Source organism: Taudactylus pleione, unplaced genomic scaffold (assembly GCF_031769625.1).
Source record: "Taudactylus pleione unplaced genomic scaffold, aTauple2 ptg000066l, whole genome shotgun sequence".
Classification (NCBI taxonomy): Eukaryota; Metazoa; Chordata; class Amphibia; order Anura; family Myobatrachidae; genus Taudactylus; species Taudactylus pleione.
The window spans coordinates 33976555-33995923 of record NW_028284468.1 but is presented as its reverse complement, the minus strand read 5'-3'; the positions used below and the strand labels follow the sequence as shown (position 1 = coordinate 33995923).

The 19369-nt window shown below is 43.5% G+C and overlaps 1 protein-coding gene across 6 annotated transcripts in view; it reads right to left on the bottom strand.

The window, feature by feature from the left end:
- Positions 1 to 19369, bottom strand: part of CLEC16A (C-type lectin domain containing 16A) — a 437038-nt gene that overhangs the window by 131638 nt on the left and 286031 nt on the right. For all 6 annotated transcript variants that reach the window (XM_088466918.1, XM_088466921.1, XM_088466922.1 and 3 more), the window contains exons 19-20: positions 11803 to 11954; positions 9854 to 10058 (exon numbers count right to left, since the gene is read on the bottom strand). In XM_088466918.1, coding sequence (XP_088323044.1) covers positions 9854 to 10058; positions 11803 to 11954 — 357 coding nt within the window. The remainder of the gene's footprint in view (positions 1 to 9853; positions 10059 to 11802; positions 11955 to 19369) is intronic.

Here is a 19369-nt window from a genome sequence, read left to right as displayed (position 1 = left end):
AGATACCCACACCACGCCCTTTGCGGCCAATCAGGAGCCACTAGCATCAGCCCTCTAACTTCAACTTGCAGAGGACCAGCAGAATCACAGAGACTGGAGGGAAGATGCACAGGAGCGGGAGAGTCCACTACAGGAATGTAAACCGCCGACAGGGACGGAAGATACCTTTCCGCCCAGAGGAAAATGCAACTGACTTCCCTCATGGCGGTGCAACTGCGAGTACCACCTTGATGGCTTATGTAGAAGACAGCCGTCGCGTTGTCGGACTGTATCTGGACTGGGCGATTCCGGAAAAGAGGCAAAGCCAGACAAAGAGCTCTGTAAACTGCTCGTAGTTCGAATGTTGATCGGCAATTGGCTCTCCTTAAACGACCACTGGCCTTCAAAAGTCTGCTGACAGAACACTGCCCCCCACTCCTGAAGACTTGCATCGGTGGTGAGGAGGACCTAGTCCTGAACCCAATAGGAACGTCCCCGGTCAGATGGGACCCCTGGAGCCATCAAAAGAGGGAGTGACGCACTTCCTGAGAGAGAACAATCATTTGAGACCTGAGCTGTAGATGGAATTTTTTCCACCGGGCTAGAATCTCCACTGGAAAGGCCAGGAATGAAACTGGTTATACTCCACCATGTCGAAGGTGAGCTAGAGAGCCCAGAATCTGCATGCAAGAGCGAATTGACATCTAGCGATGATGCAGAAATAAACAAATTTTGGACTGAGGGCCTGATTCAGATCCATTCGCTAGGATGCGTTTGCACGTAGCATGACGATGTTTGCATTATGCGCATGCGTATAAGACGCAGTGCACATGCGCGAACCAGTCACTACGATCGTGAAGTGATCGCCCTTTGTACACAGATGCTCCGCAAGCATGAGTGACAAGGCGTGCCGTTTGTGGGTGTGGACAGGAGGCGCTCGATAGTAACGGGGGGGGGGGGGTGAGGAGTATGGTGGTGCAAATGTAGGCGTGTCTGTGCGTCTGAACGCCGTTTCAGGGGCATACATAATTAAGACACAGCATCAGCATACACGTCACATGGCTGAAATACACACTGCAGCACTCGCAGTGCTTGTGGTGGGGTATGGTCAGCCACAAGTGCTGCATATTGGTCCGATGTTACCGATTGTTTCATACACTTCCTGGAGATAACGTGTGTCACTAAGGGAAAGTGGGCATCTTGTGTCAGGCTGGTGGGCGTTTAAATACATACTGCGATCGCACGGCAAGACACAGTGGGAGTGCTAATGTCTTGCTAGTGATCGCGGGATTTGCATACTCTGGCTGCTGACGGCTGCGTGCAAATGCATCCTAGTCTAAATCAGGCAAACCTTGCAAACCTTGTCTGCTGGGAGGAACACCAGCTGAGCCTTCGAGTCCAGCAAGGCCCCCAAATGCACCATATCTTGAAAGGGAGTCAGAGAGGATATCTTCCAATTGATGACTCATCTGTGAGCCTGGATAATATCCACCGTGACCCGAATGTGCTCCTTGAGAACCTCCGGAGACTGGGCCAGAAGAAGCAAGTCGTCCAGATAGGGAAATATTCGGATTCCCCTGCTCCGAATATTTCATGAGCCGCCATGACCTTTGTGAAGACACGAGGAGCCATGAAAAGTCTAACTGGCAAAGCCCGAAACTGGAAATGATCCTCCTGGACCGCAAACCTGAGGAATCGCTGGTGACGGAGACAGATAGGAACATGCAAATAAGCATTCTGGATGCCTAAGGAGGCCCTAAAGTGCCCCGGCTCCATGGCGAGAATATTGGAGCGAATCGATTCCATTCAGAACTTGGGAATCCTTAAGTACCTATTGAGAGACTTCAGGTTAAGAATCGGTCAGAAGGACCCGTTCGGCTTCAGAACCAGACTGGCATAGAAGCCCATGCCCAGCTGAGTTGCGGGAACCGGAACAATGACCCTGGAGGTCAGTAGACAGCGAATGGACTCCTGCAAAGCTTCTGCTTTCTCCTGATCCAAAGGAAGACCTGTGGAAAAAAACTGGATCAGAGGATGCTCCTGAAAGGTCAACGTGTAACCCTAGGAGACCACCCTTCTTACCCAGACATCCTCCCTGGTCGCTTTCCAAATTTCTGAAAAAAGAAAAAGCCAGCCTCCAACGCTGGTGTCCCCCAGGTGGAGGCCTGTCCAGTCATGCAGCAGGCTTGATGGCTGGCTTAGCAGCCAGGCGTTTGGTAGACCAGGGTTGCTTACATGCTGGTTTAGAACCTTTAGCAGAGGATCCATAGGACCTAGAGAATGACAAGTCTTTGGCTTTAACCCGTGGATGAAAGTCATGAAAATGAGAAGAACGTGACCTAGGGGCTGCCCGGAAGGGAGAAAGGCGGTCTTAGATGCCGCCACTGTAGCCACTATTTTGTCTCATTCCGGACCAAAGAGAACATCCCCGAAAAGAGGAGAGCTTTAAGGGCCTTCTTAGAGTCAGTATCCGCCAGCGAGGAATATAGCCAGAGGGTTCTTCTAGTTGACACTGAAGAGGCCGAAACCTTGGAAGTTAGCATACCTGTGTCTATAGTCGCTTCCCCAAGATAAGAAGCTGCCTCACGGATATGCTCTACGAAACACAAAAGCTCATTCCTGTGTGTACCTGAAGTGAGGCCATCCAGGGCGTCAGCCCAGTGATCGATGGCCTTAGCAACCCAGGCTGATGGGAGGGCCGGACGAGTTACTGCACCTGCATTAGAGTAAATAGACTTAAGAAAAGTTTCCAACTTCCTATCTGTTGGATCCTTAAGGGATGCTTAGTTAGGAAGAGGAAGAGTGGTATTTTTGACCAGGTAGGTAACATGCGCATCCACCAGGAGAGGGAACTGCTAATTTAACCTAATCGGCAGCCGGCACAGGATTAAAGGAAATAATGCGCTTAAAGACCTGGAAGCGCCTATTAGGACGGGACCATGCCTCCGCCAAAAGGACCTCAAGCTGTGTCGAAGAAGGGAACCCTGAAACTGCCTTCTTTTGATGTTTAAACACTGGAGTATTGGATATAGGAGCTGGTTCCGCATCCTTGATCACCAGCACCGATTTAAGTGCTTTGATCAAAGAAACTATGTTTACCAGAGGTTGGGAATCCTCCAGAATAGAAGACTCAACATCAGAGGCTACAGATACGTTTTCCTCATGGTCTGAGGAAACGTTAGAGTCTGAATCAATATCAGACAGGGGTGTAGAGCTGGGGTGTAGAGGGGAGGAGGGCCTGGGCTGTGGTGAACAAGTTAAACAATGTGGTGCCCAGACTCCAACCCACCAAACTATACCCAGCGTAGAGCCTGTGTCCCCTATGGAGGAAGAAGAAAATCAGTGGCCCCTACATTGTAGCACTTCACATATAGATTCAGAGACTCAGTCTCACAGATATATAAAATGAATCAGCACAGTCTGCTGGTGCATCCTATTCGCATCGCATTGCAACTTAGATGCATTTTCAGCAAAAAAAGTAGTAAAAAAGATGCCTGACGCTAGCAGTCTCTCAGGACCTGGCACCCAGAGAATGGCTTTTTAGTTTTATTTGAATGCAGCAAAAATGTAATTGGACACATCTGTAAGTGACAAATGTCTAATGGTGCATACATACGGTCAGATTTTTCTTCAGATCTGAACAATAATGATTTAAAACATAGTTCAATCGTTCATATCTAAAGGAAAATCTGACATGTCTGAACGATGAACGATGCGCGTTCCTGATGGCCAGATATCTGACATCTGGTGTGTTTGCAGTGAGATTTGGACGATTCCATTTAATTTAATGCAGTCAAAAATCGTTCATAGTTCAAATTGTTCAAATCGTTCATCTGACAAATCTGACCGTGTGTATGCTCCATAAGTGGAGCATTATTCCAATGCTCAGAGTTACAGAACACAGATGCCAGGCTAGTGTCAGAAGCCATGGCAGCGGCTTGTTTCCCACCAGCTCGGGACCTACACTGACTCAGAATCCGGTTCCGCTGATTACCAAGCGCCGGGGGTGCTGCAGAGAGTGACTCATACTCCATATGCTGCTGATTGGCTACTCCTCCTATTTGTAGCTTCCAGATTCATTCCCCCTCGCCGGTTATAGAGTTTCCTCCTACAGCTCGGTCTGGTTGTTCCAGCTATCCTCTGTGATTGTCTACACTTCAGCCGCTGCTTCTATTTACCACTCTCCGTCTCCCTCCATGCTGCCTTCCAGGCTTCAGCAGGTAGCTCAATTATTCAAGACTGTTGTTCCACTCTGCTCTGATTGCTGTTAGCTTGCTGTCTGTTTTCACCATCCACATGCTGTGCTCAGTGTATGCAGGCCCAAGCCTTTGGGTCCGTGCTTCCTCTGTATAATCAGCAGCTACAGCTTTCTCAGCCCTACTGTGTGTAATCAAACTGTACATTTACACCTGAACTATTCACCATCCACATGCTGTGCTCAGTGTATGCAGGCCCAAGCCTTTGGATCCGTGCTTCCTCTGTATAATCAGCAGCTACAGTTTTCTCAGCCCTACTGTGTGTAATCAAACTGTACATTTACACCTGAACTATTTTCAGCCTGTGTTATCCTGCCCTCCTGGCAGGCAACTCATCTAGCCAAGAAATCCTGCCCTCCTGGCAGGCTACTCATCTAGCCAACAAATCCTGCCCTCCTGGCAGGCAACTCATTTAGCCAACAAATCCTGCCCTCCTGGCAGGCAACTCATCTAGCCAAGAAATCCTGCCCTCCTGGCAGGCAACTCATCTAGCCAAGAAATCCTGCCCTCCTGGCAGGCAACTCATCTAACCAAGTTATCCTGCCCTCCTCACAAGCTACTCTACAAACCAAGTTTTTCTGCCTTATCTGGTGAGACACTTTTCCATAACAGCTAGTCTTTCTTAACACTTTACAGAAAGCAGAAGCAGTCTTTACTTGCTTCACCTCGACTCTGCTCCCCTGTACCACTGATCACTGTCACGGCACACAGTGGACAGAGGCGGAGTGGACAAGAGGTTATACATACTTTTTTCCATATACACGAACTAACAACACACACATTAGGTGAACAGAGATGTCTGTCCCCTATTACTACAGATGTGTCCACACTCGTCTTTGCTGCATTCGCACCAAACAGCCCCTATCGGCGCGCCTGGTCCCGTGAAACTGTTAGCATTGGGCTTCTTTTTTGCACCTTTTTTTTTATGCAGAAATGCACCAAAGTCATGCAACTAGGACGTAAAAGGAGACTGTGCTGATTAGTGTTATATATGACACTTGTATATCTGTGTGCGACTGAGCTTCTCAATCACCATGCAATGCACCTACTGCAGCTTTCTTCCATGCCAAGTTACATTTACAGTCTCAGTCGCACACAGATATACAAGTGTCACATATCACACTAATCAGCACAGTCTCCTGTTGCATCGCACCTGAAGACGCATTTTTGGCCCAAAAAAGACGCTAGCAGAGTTGCATGGGACCTGGCAGCGAATGCACGCCAGACATATCACACTGCATGGCATATTGAGGCTAGATGAGTAAGTACACATCTGTATATATGAATAAAATGCGTCTTACTACTTATGACCGCAGATAGGAGTTCCCCATTATATTGCTCAGATATATAACAAAAAGGAGGAAATTCGATTTGTGTAATTCTGATTTGAAGTCTTTGGATAGTATTTGTGTTCTATTAACGGTATCATCATTTGTATTTATAGTGGGGATTTATCAGTGTTCCCTGTTACACTATGCTACTCAAGAAATGTAACCATATATGACATCCTATAGGAGTGTTAATAGTACCTGTGGTGTATATGCAGACTCAGAATATGTTGAGATCCTATGTTTTTAAGAGATATTAGATTTCCTTTGCTTTTTGTGGTTCCTCTGCCTATACCCTGAGTGGATAGGAGATCCTACTACTTTGCTGTGACACCAGTGTCATTTTTAAATGTATTTAAGATTGATATTATTATTAAATATCTCAGATATAAGATATAGAGTGCCCCCCAAAAAGATTTACTGTCTTTTCTTGTTCTCTTGCTAAGACACCTTTTTGAATAGTCTTCTCAGCAAGCAGCAATTATTGTTGTTAGATGGGGGCTATTCCCAGTCAGTGATCACTTTTCAGCTCAGCTTGGAAAATAATTTTGTGGGCATCAGCAAAACAGAGCTAGTCTAAAACTATGCAACCTCACTCAGTGGTAATATAAATGCATAACACAACAATGTAGATGTCATGCAGTAACACCATGCGGTATACAGGGTGGACTGACTGCGACCAGTCAGTCCAAATGGATTTAAACCACTGGACCATTTTTTCATTTACTGTACATTACAACACTCTTAATTATACTATTAATCTTCCATGGTATAAAACATCAAATGCTGAGGCACGAACCAGGGTACATAGGATGGCAAATTGATTGTCTTCTGCCACTGGCAAGTCATCATTACAGTGAATTGATGGTTGCCATGGCACAGAGATTTTTTGCAATTCAAGTGAGAATAAACATGAAAAAACATGAAAAAATGTGTATTTTAAAAACTAAAGGTAACTTCATACACATGAAAACAATATGGAGGTAGGCTATTTTATACTGAATTAAATTGTAAGCGTTATCCTGGAGTGCATTCCGACAGTCAGGAAGCCTGGAGCCGGTATCTCGACAGCAGTCTGAATCCTGGCTCAATAATCCCAACCGCTGACATCCAGATGTTGATTATTAGGGTTAGGCACTAGGGATAGGCTGCGGGAGGGTAGGGTTAAGCTGCAGGAAAGGTGGGTTAGGGTTAGAGGGAGGGTTACGTTACCTAATTCTGTCGGCATACAGGCCGCCGGGATCCCGTACCCAACCCATCTATAGGAAACAGCGGATTGAATCTCTAATGATAACTTCTTACAACGTGGGTAGATTTGTTTTTTTACACGCAGAGAGCAAAAATATGTATGTAGTAATGGGAATGTTTTGTTAGAATGTTCTTCTCTTGTAAAAGGGTAATATATAGACATGCAAAGTTAGATAATGCCATGCCTCCCAACTGTGCTGATTTAAACTATGTACATATATTTACATTTCTATAATCCGTTAAAAAATCCCTCTGTGAATCTTCTTCAATTTGTCCACAATTCAAATGCTAAGGCTTAACCTAGTATCATGGATAGGTCTGATGTCCCTCGCACAATAAGACTTTCCTCTAGTCTCCAATCCTTCAAGTGTTGCCTTAAAACTCACCTCTTCAGGCAAGCTTATCAGATTCCAGAACCTCCCACATAACCTTCATAGCTTCCATATCTAATTACATCCCCTTTACAGTCCACACACAATCTCACACATCCTCATGACATTTGGTCGACATTCCTGTGTGACTGGATCATGCAGCCAACCAAGAAACTGTGCATTCTGGCTGGACCAAAATGCAATATAAAGCACCTATCCTTGTGTATCAATGCCTATTTCCATATAGATTGTAAGCTTGCGAGCAGGGCCTTCCTACCTATATGTCTGTTATTATCCAGTTTTGTTCTATTAATGCTTACAATTGTAAAGCACAACGGAATATGCTGCACTATATAAGAAACTGTTAATAAATAATAAATAAATGTCCCTGGCGAGTGACCAGGTTTGGAAATGTTCAAACACAGCCAAACTCCCTACATTTGCACATAGTAAGTAATCAAAAACAGCATAAATATAAACCTAGCATAACCAAGTATTAGGCCTAATTAAGGAAATAATTTTTAAGAGGTTATAATAACCCTTACTAGAATATCCCAAGCTATTCAAAGCTAAACTACTCAAACAAATGTCACAAGATTACACATGCGCTCTACATAGAGGCCCATTTATCAACGAGTTTTATCATATGCAACGAGTATTAAAACTTGTTGCGTATGATAATGGCGCTCAGCCAATCAGCTCCTAACTGTCATCTGTTTGAAAAATGACAGTTGGGAGCTGATTGGCTTGAGCACAATTTATCATATGCAACTGGTTTTAAAACTTGGTGCGTATGATAAAACTTCTTGATAAATGAGCTCCTGAATCCTTAATCACAGTGTCTACAGTAGTTGCCAGTTGGTTTGAAACTGCTTTCTCTATCGCTTCAGGCAAATAGCTGTTCATTGAATCCAGTTAAGGAATTTAGGAAAATTTTAATTAAGAAGAATGTATTTTAAGTGGACTAAGCTAAATAGTCATGTTTGCAAAAAAAAAAAAAGTTCTATTTTAAGGACTGCTGGAGTAATTCATGTAATGAATCTTGTAAACCTGGATCCAGATCACAGAAACTGGACCATAAAATAAAACTCACAGTAGATATCTTCTATATGGTCTGTTAAGTAAGCACTAGAGTACTGTGTACACCAGAAATCGTAAGGTAGGGTGGGGGCAAAAGGCATTAATTGGTTCCTGGCTCACTAAGGCTTAGGGTGTCAGCATTTTCCCTGACAGCTTGTGATGTTCTACCAGAGTTACAGTAGAGACACCATTCACAGCATCTTGAAAAGTAAAAGGATAAGGGACAGAGGCCCTGATTCAGAGCCGGACGCTCTGACCAGAGCGCTCGCTCTGAATCAGGGCCGTCCTAGTTAAATTTGGAGCGGCCTTTTGGACGCTCGCATAGCTGCGGGTTACCACCCACAGCTTATGCGAGCGTCCATGATGATGTCTTGACCATCGTGACCATCATCAAGACCATCGCGACCATCGGGCTTGTGACGAGACCCTGCGGTAGGGTCTCTGTGACCGCAAGCCCTGGAGTGATTTGGGCTCTATCAGAGCCAAAATCACTCCCACTGACATCACTAGTGATGTCAGTGGGGCCGGACCCAGACGGTAGGCGTTCCCATGGGAACGCCTCCGTCTGGCAGCAACGCCCCCGGCACGCCCACAAAGGGGGCGTGCTGTCACTCACCATCGACAGCACGCCCCCTTTGGTGCGAGACCCGGAGCAACAGCTTGGCTCGCGCCAAGCGCACGCCGGGTCTCGCGCATGCGCACGACGGAGCTCCCTCCGCCATGCGCATGCGCATTTGGGTACCATCGACCCGCTTGCGAGCGTCCTGCACTCGCGAGCGGGTCTGAATGAAACCCAGAGTTTAAAGGCCAGCAGCCTTATGCTTTTATATAGTCCCGATTCTTCTACGTGACTTAATACCCGTATAGTTCCATGCAAATGGCGGATCCTCCTATATGTAAGTAGCAAGTTCTGTCATTAAACCTAAGCAAATCTAAATGCATCTTGCAATTTTGCTCCCACAATGTCATATAACACCCTCTAACCTTTTTGCTACTTTTAAAATCACTTTATCAACACTATGATCATCATTTCACTTACATATCTTTAATAAATTATTTATATGAAACATATGAGTAAAGGAAAAATATTATTAGTAATACAAGGGAACACATATCCTGTACGGTCTAGATTCCTCATGATTTAAATGCTGCTCAGACTTCCCTAAAACTTCTATTATTATTATACATAGTGGCAGAATTAATGCTGGTGCAGCTGCAATGGGTTGCGGAGGAGTGGGGCTTGGCGATGCCTCGTGTTCAACTCCTCCGGGCACCTGCTGCTCTGCAGCCCCAATTCTGCTCTCAAAAGTAGCTTGGGACAGGGCATGCTCAGAATAGGCACCAGCTTTGTTCTTTTGGGAACCTAGGATGCTAAAGTGGCATCTCCAGGCCCCTACTTAAATCTTGCTATGGAGCCCCACAATGCACTATCCGCCCCTGATTACACAGCATATATTACACCATAATTACCGCTGATGCAAACAGGACAGTTTCTTTCTACATAACTCACTAGTTTAAGAGATCATAATCTTTGCTTTTCTGAGTGTTCTCTGTATAAATAGGCAGCAAGAACCATATGAAAGGCACTTACCAGATATTCTTTGCATTTTCATCCGTCGTGCCTGAATGCGTCCCTTAGCCAGTCTTTGTTTGGCTATAATACAGCGGATGTGGTCTGAGAAGATGAATGTAGCTTGAAGGATGGGGAATGGCTTTGAGTGGGGAGTTGATGCTGGTTTGTGGATTGTTATATTCAATGCTCTGCTGTCATCTTCTACACCAGTCACTTGCATGTCCTAGGTAGAGAAAACATGGCTTTCCTATAAAAATAATCCATATCTCTATAGAAAAAAACAGGGTAATTCCCTAATTGTAGTACAACTGTATTTGCTCCATATTGTGGTTGTATATAAAAAAAGAATGTATGATGGGTGTAAGACATGACTATTGTAGTGCTTGCTGGATGTGTATCTGGATTTAAATGGGTTTTTCTTTTGCTGTGCACACAGACACGGAGCTTACGCACGTGGCATGGAAATAGTGGTAAAAGCTAGTCCCAACCTTACAAGATTAATTGTACTTACCTAGTAGCAGTGTACATAGATGTGTGCAATAGGTAGTAATGAGCAGTAGGAGCACTTATATCCTACACAGGAAGCATGCTTATAATGACCAGTAACCTATGAGAACTGTCCCACTCTGATGACTACAGAGCCTTAGGCTAAAGTTAAAGACAGTCCCCTGTCCTCAGATCTTCCAAAAGTGGCATAGCTAAGAAACATACTGTATTGCATTGCACATTAACTTCATAATGGGCTGTTCTCTGCCCATGCTATCCCCCTAACACACTCCTAATTGGTCAGGAATGCTTATAAGAAGTGAATGGGGCAGCAGTGGAAGGCATAAGCATACAAGCTGGGCTGTTTCGCATACGAAACAGATTTATGAGGGTGTCAAAAGCCTTGATTAGAATAGGCTGCTATTTATACCACTTTTACATCTAAAGACTGCAGGAAAAACTTGTAAAAATAATAAGACAGGAGCCTATTTATTAAGCTGAGGTTCAGGCAAGTCAGCCTGCAGGTCTGCGGCTCCAGCTGCGGGATAGACTGGTGGGTAACCAGTGGCTGCTGCAGAGATGGCTGGTGAGTACTGTCTGTACTCTCTGCAGGGCTCTTGTACTACAAGTGGCTGTAGAGATGGTTGGTGAGGGCTCTCTGTGCTCAGTCTGCTGCTGCGATGGCTGCATGTGCTGTCTCTCTGCGGGGCACTGGCAGATGATATCATCGGCTCCATTCACCGCTTTTCCACGTTACACGGGTTGCAAGAGTTTCCACTGCCTCATTACCCGGGACCTGCCAGAGTCTAAGCCTGTTTGATTCCCAGGTAGGATTGCAGGTTCAACTGACCCGGGTTATTTTTTTTTTAGCCATTTCCACGTCCTGACCCGGGTCGATCTGAGAATAACCCGGGTTATTGCTCTGGTGTAAAATATAAGTATACTAATCTAAGTTACTGACCAGCTAAATGTTTTTCCCCCCTTGAATAGTTTGTCGCTAACAAAAGATGAACTGTCCCAGATGTGACAATTACTGTACTAATGAAGCTCAATTTCACTATGTAGCACAATAAAATAAATTTGAAAATGTTAAGATTAACATCCATTTTCCTACAAAAAAAAAAAAAAAATTACAACTCACAGGAGTAGAACAAGTAATAAAATGACTGAGACTACAATGGACATTGCTTTGGCTGTAAGAAATATTATTGGCCAACAGGGCATGACATTTCTGCCATATGCCAAATAGGCTCCTCCTGGGCAATACATGTTGTGCAAAGCAGCGTTTTTAGTTGATGTCCGTGGAGAACAGCAAAAACGTGAAATAAACAAGCAAACTGGCTGACCTAACATCCATTTCTCACTGAACAATTGAAGCTCCAATGCAGATCCATGGTGACCCAGTAAGTCCCTGTGATAATGTATATTTATATATATATATACATAAGTGTAAAGGATCAAGAAAAATTTCAATTACTGACCTGTAATAAACCAGCAAACTTCACAACTCCCCAACCAAGTCTTTTACTGTCCGGTTCCACCAAGCTCATCTGATAGATATCCACGGCCAAAAATCTCTGCACCTGGTCTCCTTCCTTGGTTATTACTGTGCAAGCTATTAAATCACTGTTATCTGGGAATAAAAAATGATTCAGATTGAACACATCTGTGTGGCCTAACCAGGGTAACCATGAAAACAATTGTTATGCTATTGTGATCTATCCTACTGTCTGAATTTACTTAAGCCAAAATGATTTACAGCAAATCACTGTAAGAAAACAGGGGTAAAATATTTTTGATGAAGGAAATAGACAATCCGAGGCCTGTTTTGTGTCACCTTAGCATGGTTATGTACTCAGATCCCATCATGCTATCCCCAAAATTAGGGTGTCTTGCGGATATTCTGAAACAGTAGACGTGTGAGAATTCTCTCTGAGAAATGGGTGATCTCTTACATTTCTGCTTATACATTTAATGGAATACCTTTTGTGACTTACAGGTATACCTTATACAAAAGAGAGTGCATTTCTAAAGACACTTTATCCAGTGTAATAAACATCTGTGGCCCAGATTCCCTGTTCTGCCGATCCGATGATTGGTGGCTATCGATCATCTGCAATCCATTAATGTATTGGGGAAAAGCAGCATGTTAAAAATACTGGACTCGCTGAACCCGATCATTTTATGGTCAGGATCGGCGCATCGAGGATTTCCAATGTGCTGGATTTCTCCCGATTCCCTGTCAGAATGGGGATTGGGAAAATACATCACAGATTTATGGGCCCCATAACAAAGGCACACCGGATGCCCACTCATTAAACACTTTTAAGACATAAATTAGGCAACTAAACTCACTTAATGTGGCCCTACAATGGTATAACCTTGCAATCAAAATCTTAGTCTGCCCACAGATTAGTAAATACTCCCAAGTGAGGTTTATTATTTCCTTTAGTTTTCTGTATAGCTCATGCTGTAAAATATATATATTTTTTAATGTCTAAACAGTGCAGGCACATAGCAACTATACATGAACACAGTAACACTATGTCATTCCACAATAATTTTGCTAGCAAACTAGAATGGGTAGGATTGAACACATACAGTATATTTCAGCAACCCTGAATTTTGCAGACCAGATTTTCATATGCCAAAAAGGGGTGTGGCCTGTCACATGCTGCTGCTGCTGCTACTACTATGTGTGTGTCTTGAGTGGATAGGTTGTGGCCTAATTTGGCTATGCGTTTCAAATCCAGCAATTGTGAGATATACTGCTGGCCTACTCAAAGTGAAATCTATAAACCAGATTCTAATGGAACTGTTCTCTCTATTATGTATGTAACTAAATTATAATATAATTAAAGTTTTCTAAATAAGTAACTGTCATTATCCTGGCACCATATGCAATGTAACATTCAAACAAAGGAGCCTCGCTTGTAATTCAGTGAATTACAAAGGGGACAGCTGACTCACCTCTTCCTCTCCCCATCAATTATTTTGCTCTTGAAATCGAAAAAAGGATAACTAAAAATAAACCCTAAAGCTCCACAAAGCAAAGTAGAAAAATAAACAGGACATGAATTTGGGTCTATTTCTTGTTTATCTCAGGACACCTGAGCTCAGATAATAAGTGATTAGTAACATGGAATCACATCTATCCAAGTACATATGCCCAGAGCTGTGCCTGATATATTCTAGGAGTACAATTAGTTTCACAAGCCATCTAATTGCTTTGGAATGTTGCAGAAATCAATAATGTTAATTAAAAGGTTTAGCGTAAACCACCAATTGAAGCTTGCAGTTTGCTCAGCAGGCAGTGCCTGAGTGCTATATGAGCAATGCTTCCTCTAGAAGAAATAAACCACTTCATTTGTGGCTTGTACAAGCTGCTAACCAGCATGCTGGTGTGCAGTTATACATGGAGCATGTTTATTTGAAACAAACCCAATTTGAGCTGCGTGACAAGTGCTATAGCGTGCCATTTGTCTCAGATAACTGTGTTCCTTCTGGCAATTCAGAATGCAGAATCAAGTACACTGCAGACAGCATTTAACAGGCAATTAATATTGTAATAAAACTAGGGGGTTGATTCAGTATCATGCAGTGTAGAGAGGACGTGCTGTTGGGACAGCGGTTGGATTAAGGTCCCCTCCCTCTGCTCCACACTTGATTACCGTTGCTGTGCGCAGTAGGAGTGCACTGCGAGGCGAGCTGTAGATGAGGAGACTGAAAGGAAGGTGGAGTCGTAGAAGGAGGCAGAGCTACAAGGAACAGGACAGTCAGTGCCAGAGCAACATGGTAAAAACAAGGGGTGGAGCTGTTACAGACCGTATACCCAGTAGAATGAGGATTATCCACACAGTTGCCAATTCTTCTTATATAGGAATTGGGCTTGTTTTATTTTATGGTTGCTTGTTTTGGGCTTATTATGGTTGCTGTTTTTTGGGGGCTTATTTTTGATGAAGTTGAGGAATCAGATGAGTCAAAACACTTTGTGTGGCATTATCAGGTATGGTTTAAGATGCTTAAGTATTTGTTACAGGGATTTTAGTCCCAATATGCTTCAGCACTTTCTCTCAGGCATGTATAACATGAAAGCTTCTTTAGATAATGGACACAGCCCAGATGAACTAGCTTAAATCCATTTTACATTACACAAATCCTCTTTACCTCACTGTGTCCCCCATTTATTAATGATCGCACTTGCAATGCAATCTGGGCATGCCAGTACCGCCATATGATCACATTGCAAGATGCGATCATAGCGCCGGAATGTATTATCCAGCACATGCAAGGAGAGGGGCTCCGAAAGGAGCCCATAGGGGGCCAATATCAGGAATGAATCGTATTTCGGATATTGGTAAATCTGGCGGCATCGTATCCCCCATAGAAATCTATGGACAAGCGGCAAATATAGGATACATGTACCCCACAGTGTGCCCTGCACTTTACCTCACACAGTGTGCTGATAAATATCATTGTAAATACATTAAAAGCAGATGTATTTTAATAAAATGAACAATAAAGTTTGTGGTTTTAGTCAAATGACCCCCCCCCATTACGGGCAGTATCAGATTATATATATTGCTTGCAGACTTGCAAGAAGAAGAGAGTGGAGAGCTGCCCCTATACAAAGTTGCCGCCGCTGCTTACCTTTTGCTGCCTACAAACTGGTCACTTTACTCTCCCTTTCCTCTGTGTTCCTCTCTCTCCTCATTGCTGGCTGGAGGGTCTTGCTGGGGTGGAGCGAATGCCTGACAGCAGGATGCATGAAGACCGGCGGCGGTTAGAAAAGGAGACGCCTCCGCAAGGTAGGACCAGTAGGGTCCGCCTCCAAGAGTGCAAGGAATAGCTGTGAATGGTGCCTCTGGCTGAGTATGACTATGTATGTGGCCACAGCAGTAGCTCACTGGGCTGCTCACCCCCATGTCCGGAGCAGCATTACAAGATGATCTGCTACTGGACAATGGCCCTGACCGAAGCAAGCACTTGGAGATCAAGCACCACTGGCTCTGCCCTCGCTACGCCACTGTGGGCAAGGGCACTATATTGTGTGACTATATGTATAAGTGTGTGACTGACTATGTATGTCTGTCTATATTTATTATATGTGTGTGACTGTATGCATGTGTATTAAGGTGTGACTATGTATGCGTGTGTATACTGTAAGTGTATGACTGCACATGTATTAGTGAGTGACTGCATGTGTGTGTATTAGTGAATGACTGCTTGTGTGTGTTATAAGTGTATGACTATATATGTACTGATGTGTCCACAGACATCTAGGCTCCTCGTGCGTTAAACAGCCATTCTCTTCTAGTTGCATCAGCCGTGGTGCGACTCAGGAGCACAGAGCGTTTTTCTGTGGTACTTTTTCCCTTAAAATGTGTCTTATTCGCATAGCGGCATGCCTATATTCTGTGTGTGACTGTGGCTGTATCTGCATGCGAAATGCTACATTACAGTGTCACAGCCAATGACAATAACGTAGCATTTAGCATGCAGATATAACCACATTCGTACATGCCGCATATCATTTTAATCAGCAGAAGCTGCTTGTGCATCCTATGCACATCGCTGTGCGAATCAAAAAACATTTTAAGGGAAAATTTGCTTGATGCTACTGAGTCGCACGACGCTCACTGTTATGTGTAACACAACTTGTAGCACAAGGAGCACAGATTTATATGGACACATCTGTATATTAGTGACTGTATGCGTGTGGATAAGTGTGTGACTGTATATATGTGGATAAGTTTGTAACTAAATGCAGTATGTGTATTAGTTTGTGACAGTATGTGTGAGTATAAGTGTGACTGTATGTATGTGTATACGTGTGTGACTATGTATGCGTGAGAGTATTAGTGTGTGACTGTATCTGTATGTATTAGTGAGTGGCTGTATGTATATGTGTATTAGTGCAGGACTATATGTGTGTGTATTAGTACGTGACTGTATATATGTATGTGTTTATTAGTGTGCGACTGTGTGTGTATATAAGTGCGCGACTGTATGTATTAGTGTGTGACTATGTATGTATATTATTGTGTGACTGTGTGTGGATAAGTATGTGACTGAATATAAAGTATGTGTGTATTAGTGTGTGACAGTAAGTGTATAAGTGTGTGACTGTATGTATGTGTAAGTTTGTGACTATGTATGTATGTGTGCATAAGTTTGTGACTGTGTATGACTGTATATGTATGTGTGCACCTATATGTATGTATTCCTGACTGTATGTGCATGTGTGTAACTATGCATTGTATATGACTGTATACATGTGTATGACAGTATGAATGTATGTGTGTGTGACTTTGTATGTATGCATGACCCAGAACAGTCCTGCACTTTGGGTGGTTAAGGTAGGGGGGGAAATCTCTCACTTGTTATGTGAGACTGGGGAATAGATTTACAACCCCCCTCACGCAGTGTGACATGATATGGGGGAGTGATGTGGGGCCATACCCCCTTTTCATGTGCACACCAAAGACTTGCGTACAAGTAGTGGATCCCCATGTCCCATAGGATGCTATTTTGGGCCCCTCAGTGTCAAGTGTCCCCGGCCACCAAGGCCTTAATCCAGTACCGGGGATAGCGTTTAAACTCTGGCAACGGGCACCCTACATCATGCACCATATGTAATGGAGATGTGCACAGCGAACCAGCACAATGATGAAAACGGGCAATTCAACTAGCCATAGGGGCGACAAACTGCCGTTGCAATGGCATGGAAATGCCGGCAATGGCACCTCAACTCTCCCCACTCGCGGCCTGATCTCGCCTTGATCTGCAAACAAAAATGTGCAAGTCTGGATCTACCGTAAGTACAGCAGATAGTCACACCTACACATGTATCCTCATACACCTAGCCTTGCGGCGGCTGGCACGAGTGAGCCGTTCCGAGTGCCTTTCTCACCCAAAAATGCATCTTACCCGTAAACGGATGCTACAAACAACATTATGAGACTGCACTGATTAAGTTGATACAGTATGCAACACTTGTATATCAGTGTGTGACTGAATCTGTATACGAAGCAGAATGGACCTTGGCATGGAAAAAGCTGCAAGTTCGTATACAGATTCATCCTCATTCGCACACAGATATACAAGCGTCACATATCAAATTAATCAGTGCAGTCTTGTGAAACAGTTCGTCACATCCATTTGTGATTAAGACACATTTTCAGGCAAAGAAGATGTGACAAAGACATTCTGCGCAAGCCGTGACAGACAGGACCAGGTGTGCCGAGAGGGGTTGTTCGGCGCAACTACAGCAATAGTGTATGAGGTTACATGTACTCGCAGGACGGTCCATCTCATGACTAACTGAATTGACCACTAAGAGAAAGGGAAGTAAAAGGTGGGACAGCTGCCAGATGTAAGGGAAAATTATTTTTATTACCAGCCTACTAGTAAAGTAATAACTTTTCTAAACTAAGGGTTTATTTCTAATTTAATTGAGAGTGTAAAATACAATTGAGCTATTATATTGTCTACCATTATTGAGCTCCACACTTGTATTAGTTTCACTGTAAGTAGTATAAAAAACACTTCCTCTAACTACACTTCGCTGGAACGGATCTATAAACACTGAAAATAATGTCATGCTTTGAAAACAAACTGAAGATTCATTACTAATGAATTAAGTCACTTGAAAATGAGAAAAAATTGAGGAGTCTTCATTAAGCTGAAATAGCTGCAGTAATAGGCTGTTATAAGAGGATCTGCTGCAAGCACAGTGTTCCTTCTACTATTCAAAGGAATTGCATGCTGATTACAGACCAACAGAACAGCAGTTCCTAGGAACTGGCAGTATCTCCTCACAAAGCATCTGTGTTATGTTTCTGGCGAAAACCTCTGGGAGGGAAACTATTTTATTATCTACTGCAGCAATCATTTTTTACAGCAGTAATATTTTAAGATTTACAGTAGAGATTGAAACTTACTGAATTTGTATGTGTGTATATATATATATATATATATATATACAGACATACAATTACTGTACATATAGATCATACAGTTTAAGTATTTTATTCTGCCGCATTTGGAATTTCATTAGAAGACAGATTTATCCTCTTGACAGCGCTGATATATACACTGATAAAAAGTCGTGGGATAGATGCCTGGTATCGTGTAGGATTCCATCAGCCCTGACCAACTGGAACTGTGACTCATCAGACCACGCCACATGTTGTCACTTCTCCAGGGTCCAATTAGCAACGTCATGAGTCCAGGTGAGGCGCTGTGTCTGGTGCCGTAGTGTTAACTCTGGTGGGTCGGCCACTGCGCTGTCCACGGTCAGTGGTATTGCCTTCCATGAGGTTGTCCCAGTACACACGTGACACTGTAGAGCAGTGTTTCCCAACCTCTGTCCTCAAGGCACACTAACAGTAAAGGTTTATTGATATCCATGCTTGAGAACAGATGGTTAAATCAAAATAACTACTTAAGACACCTGTGTTCAGTACAGCTATCCTTAAAACCTGGACTGCTAGTGTGCCTTGAGGGCCGTGGCTGGGAACCCTTGCTGTAGATCGAGGAATTTTTAGTGTTAGTACAATTTCAAAAATGGAATGCCCCAGTTGTTGGGCACCCATTATCATGTTCGAACTCTGATGATTCACGTCGCTTTTTCAACTCAGTATAAGGCCCTTTAAGCTAAACAGCTCCCAGGCTGCTCTGGACACTCCATAACTAATCAACGTGGACATTAGTGCTACTCACAGAGGCGCGCTAAGGGCTACTTCTTCATTGCTGTTCCTGTGTGATTTGTCTGATGCGGATTTTCAGCACTACTGTTTAGAATGCGTTAACCAAATATCATATTCTTATGTTTCACTGATAGTAAAGAGTGTATTTATGAAAGCAACCAGATGCTTTGGATCTTATTTGTGCACGATATTTAAAAGAGCAATGCTTTTACGAGCAAGACATGGCTAGTAAAATTATTGTCCTTTTAAATATCAGGCATAAACATGATCATAAGCGTTGGATTTTGCAGCCCAGCACTTCATAAATAAACCACTAATTGTTTAAAATCCTTTTCCT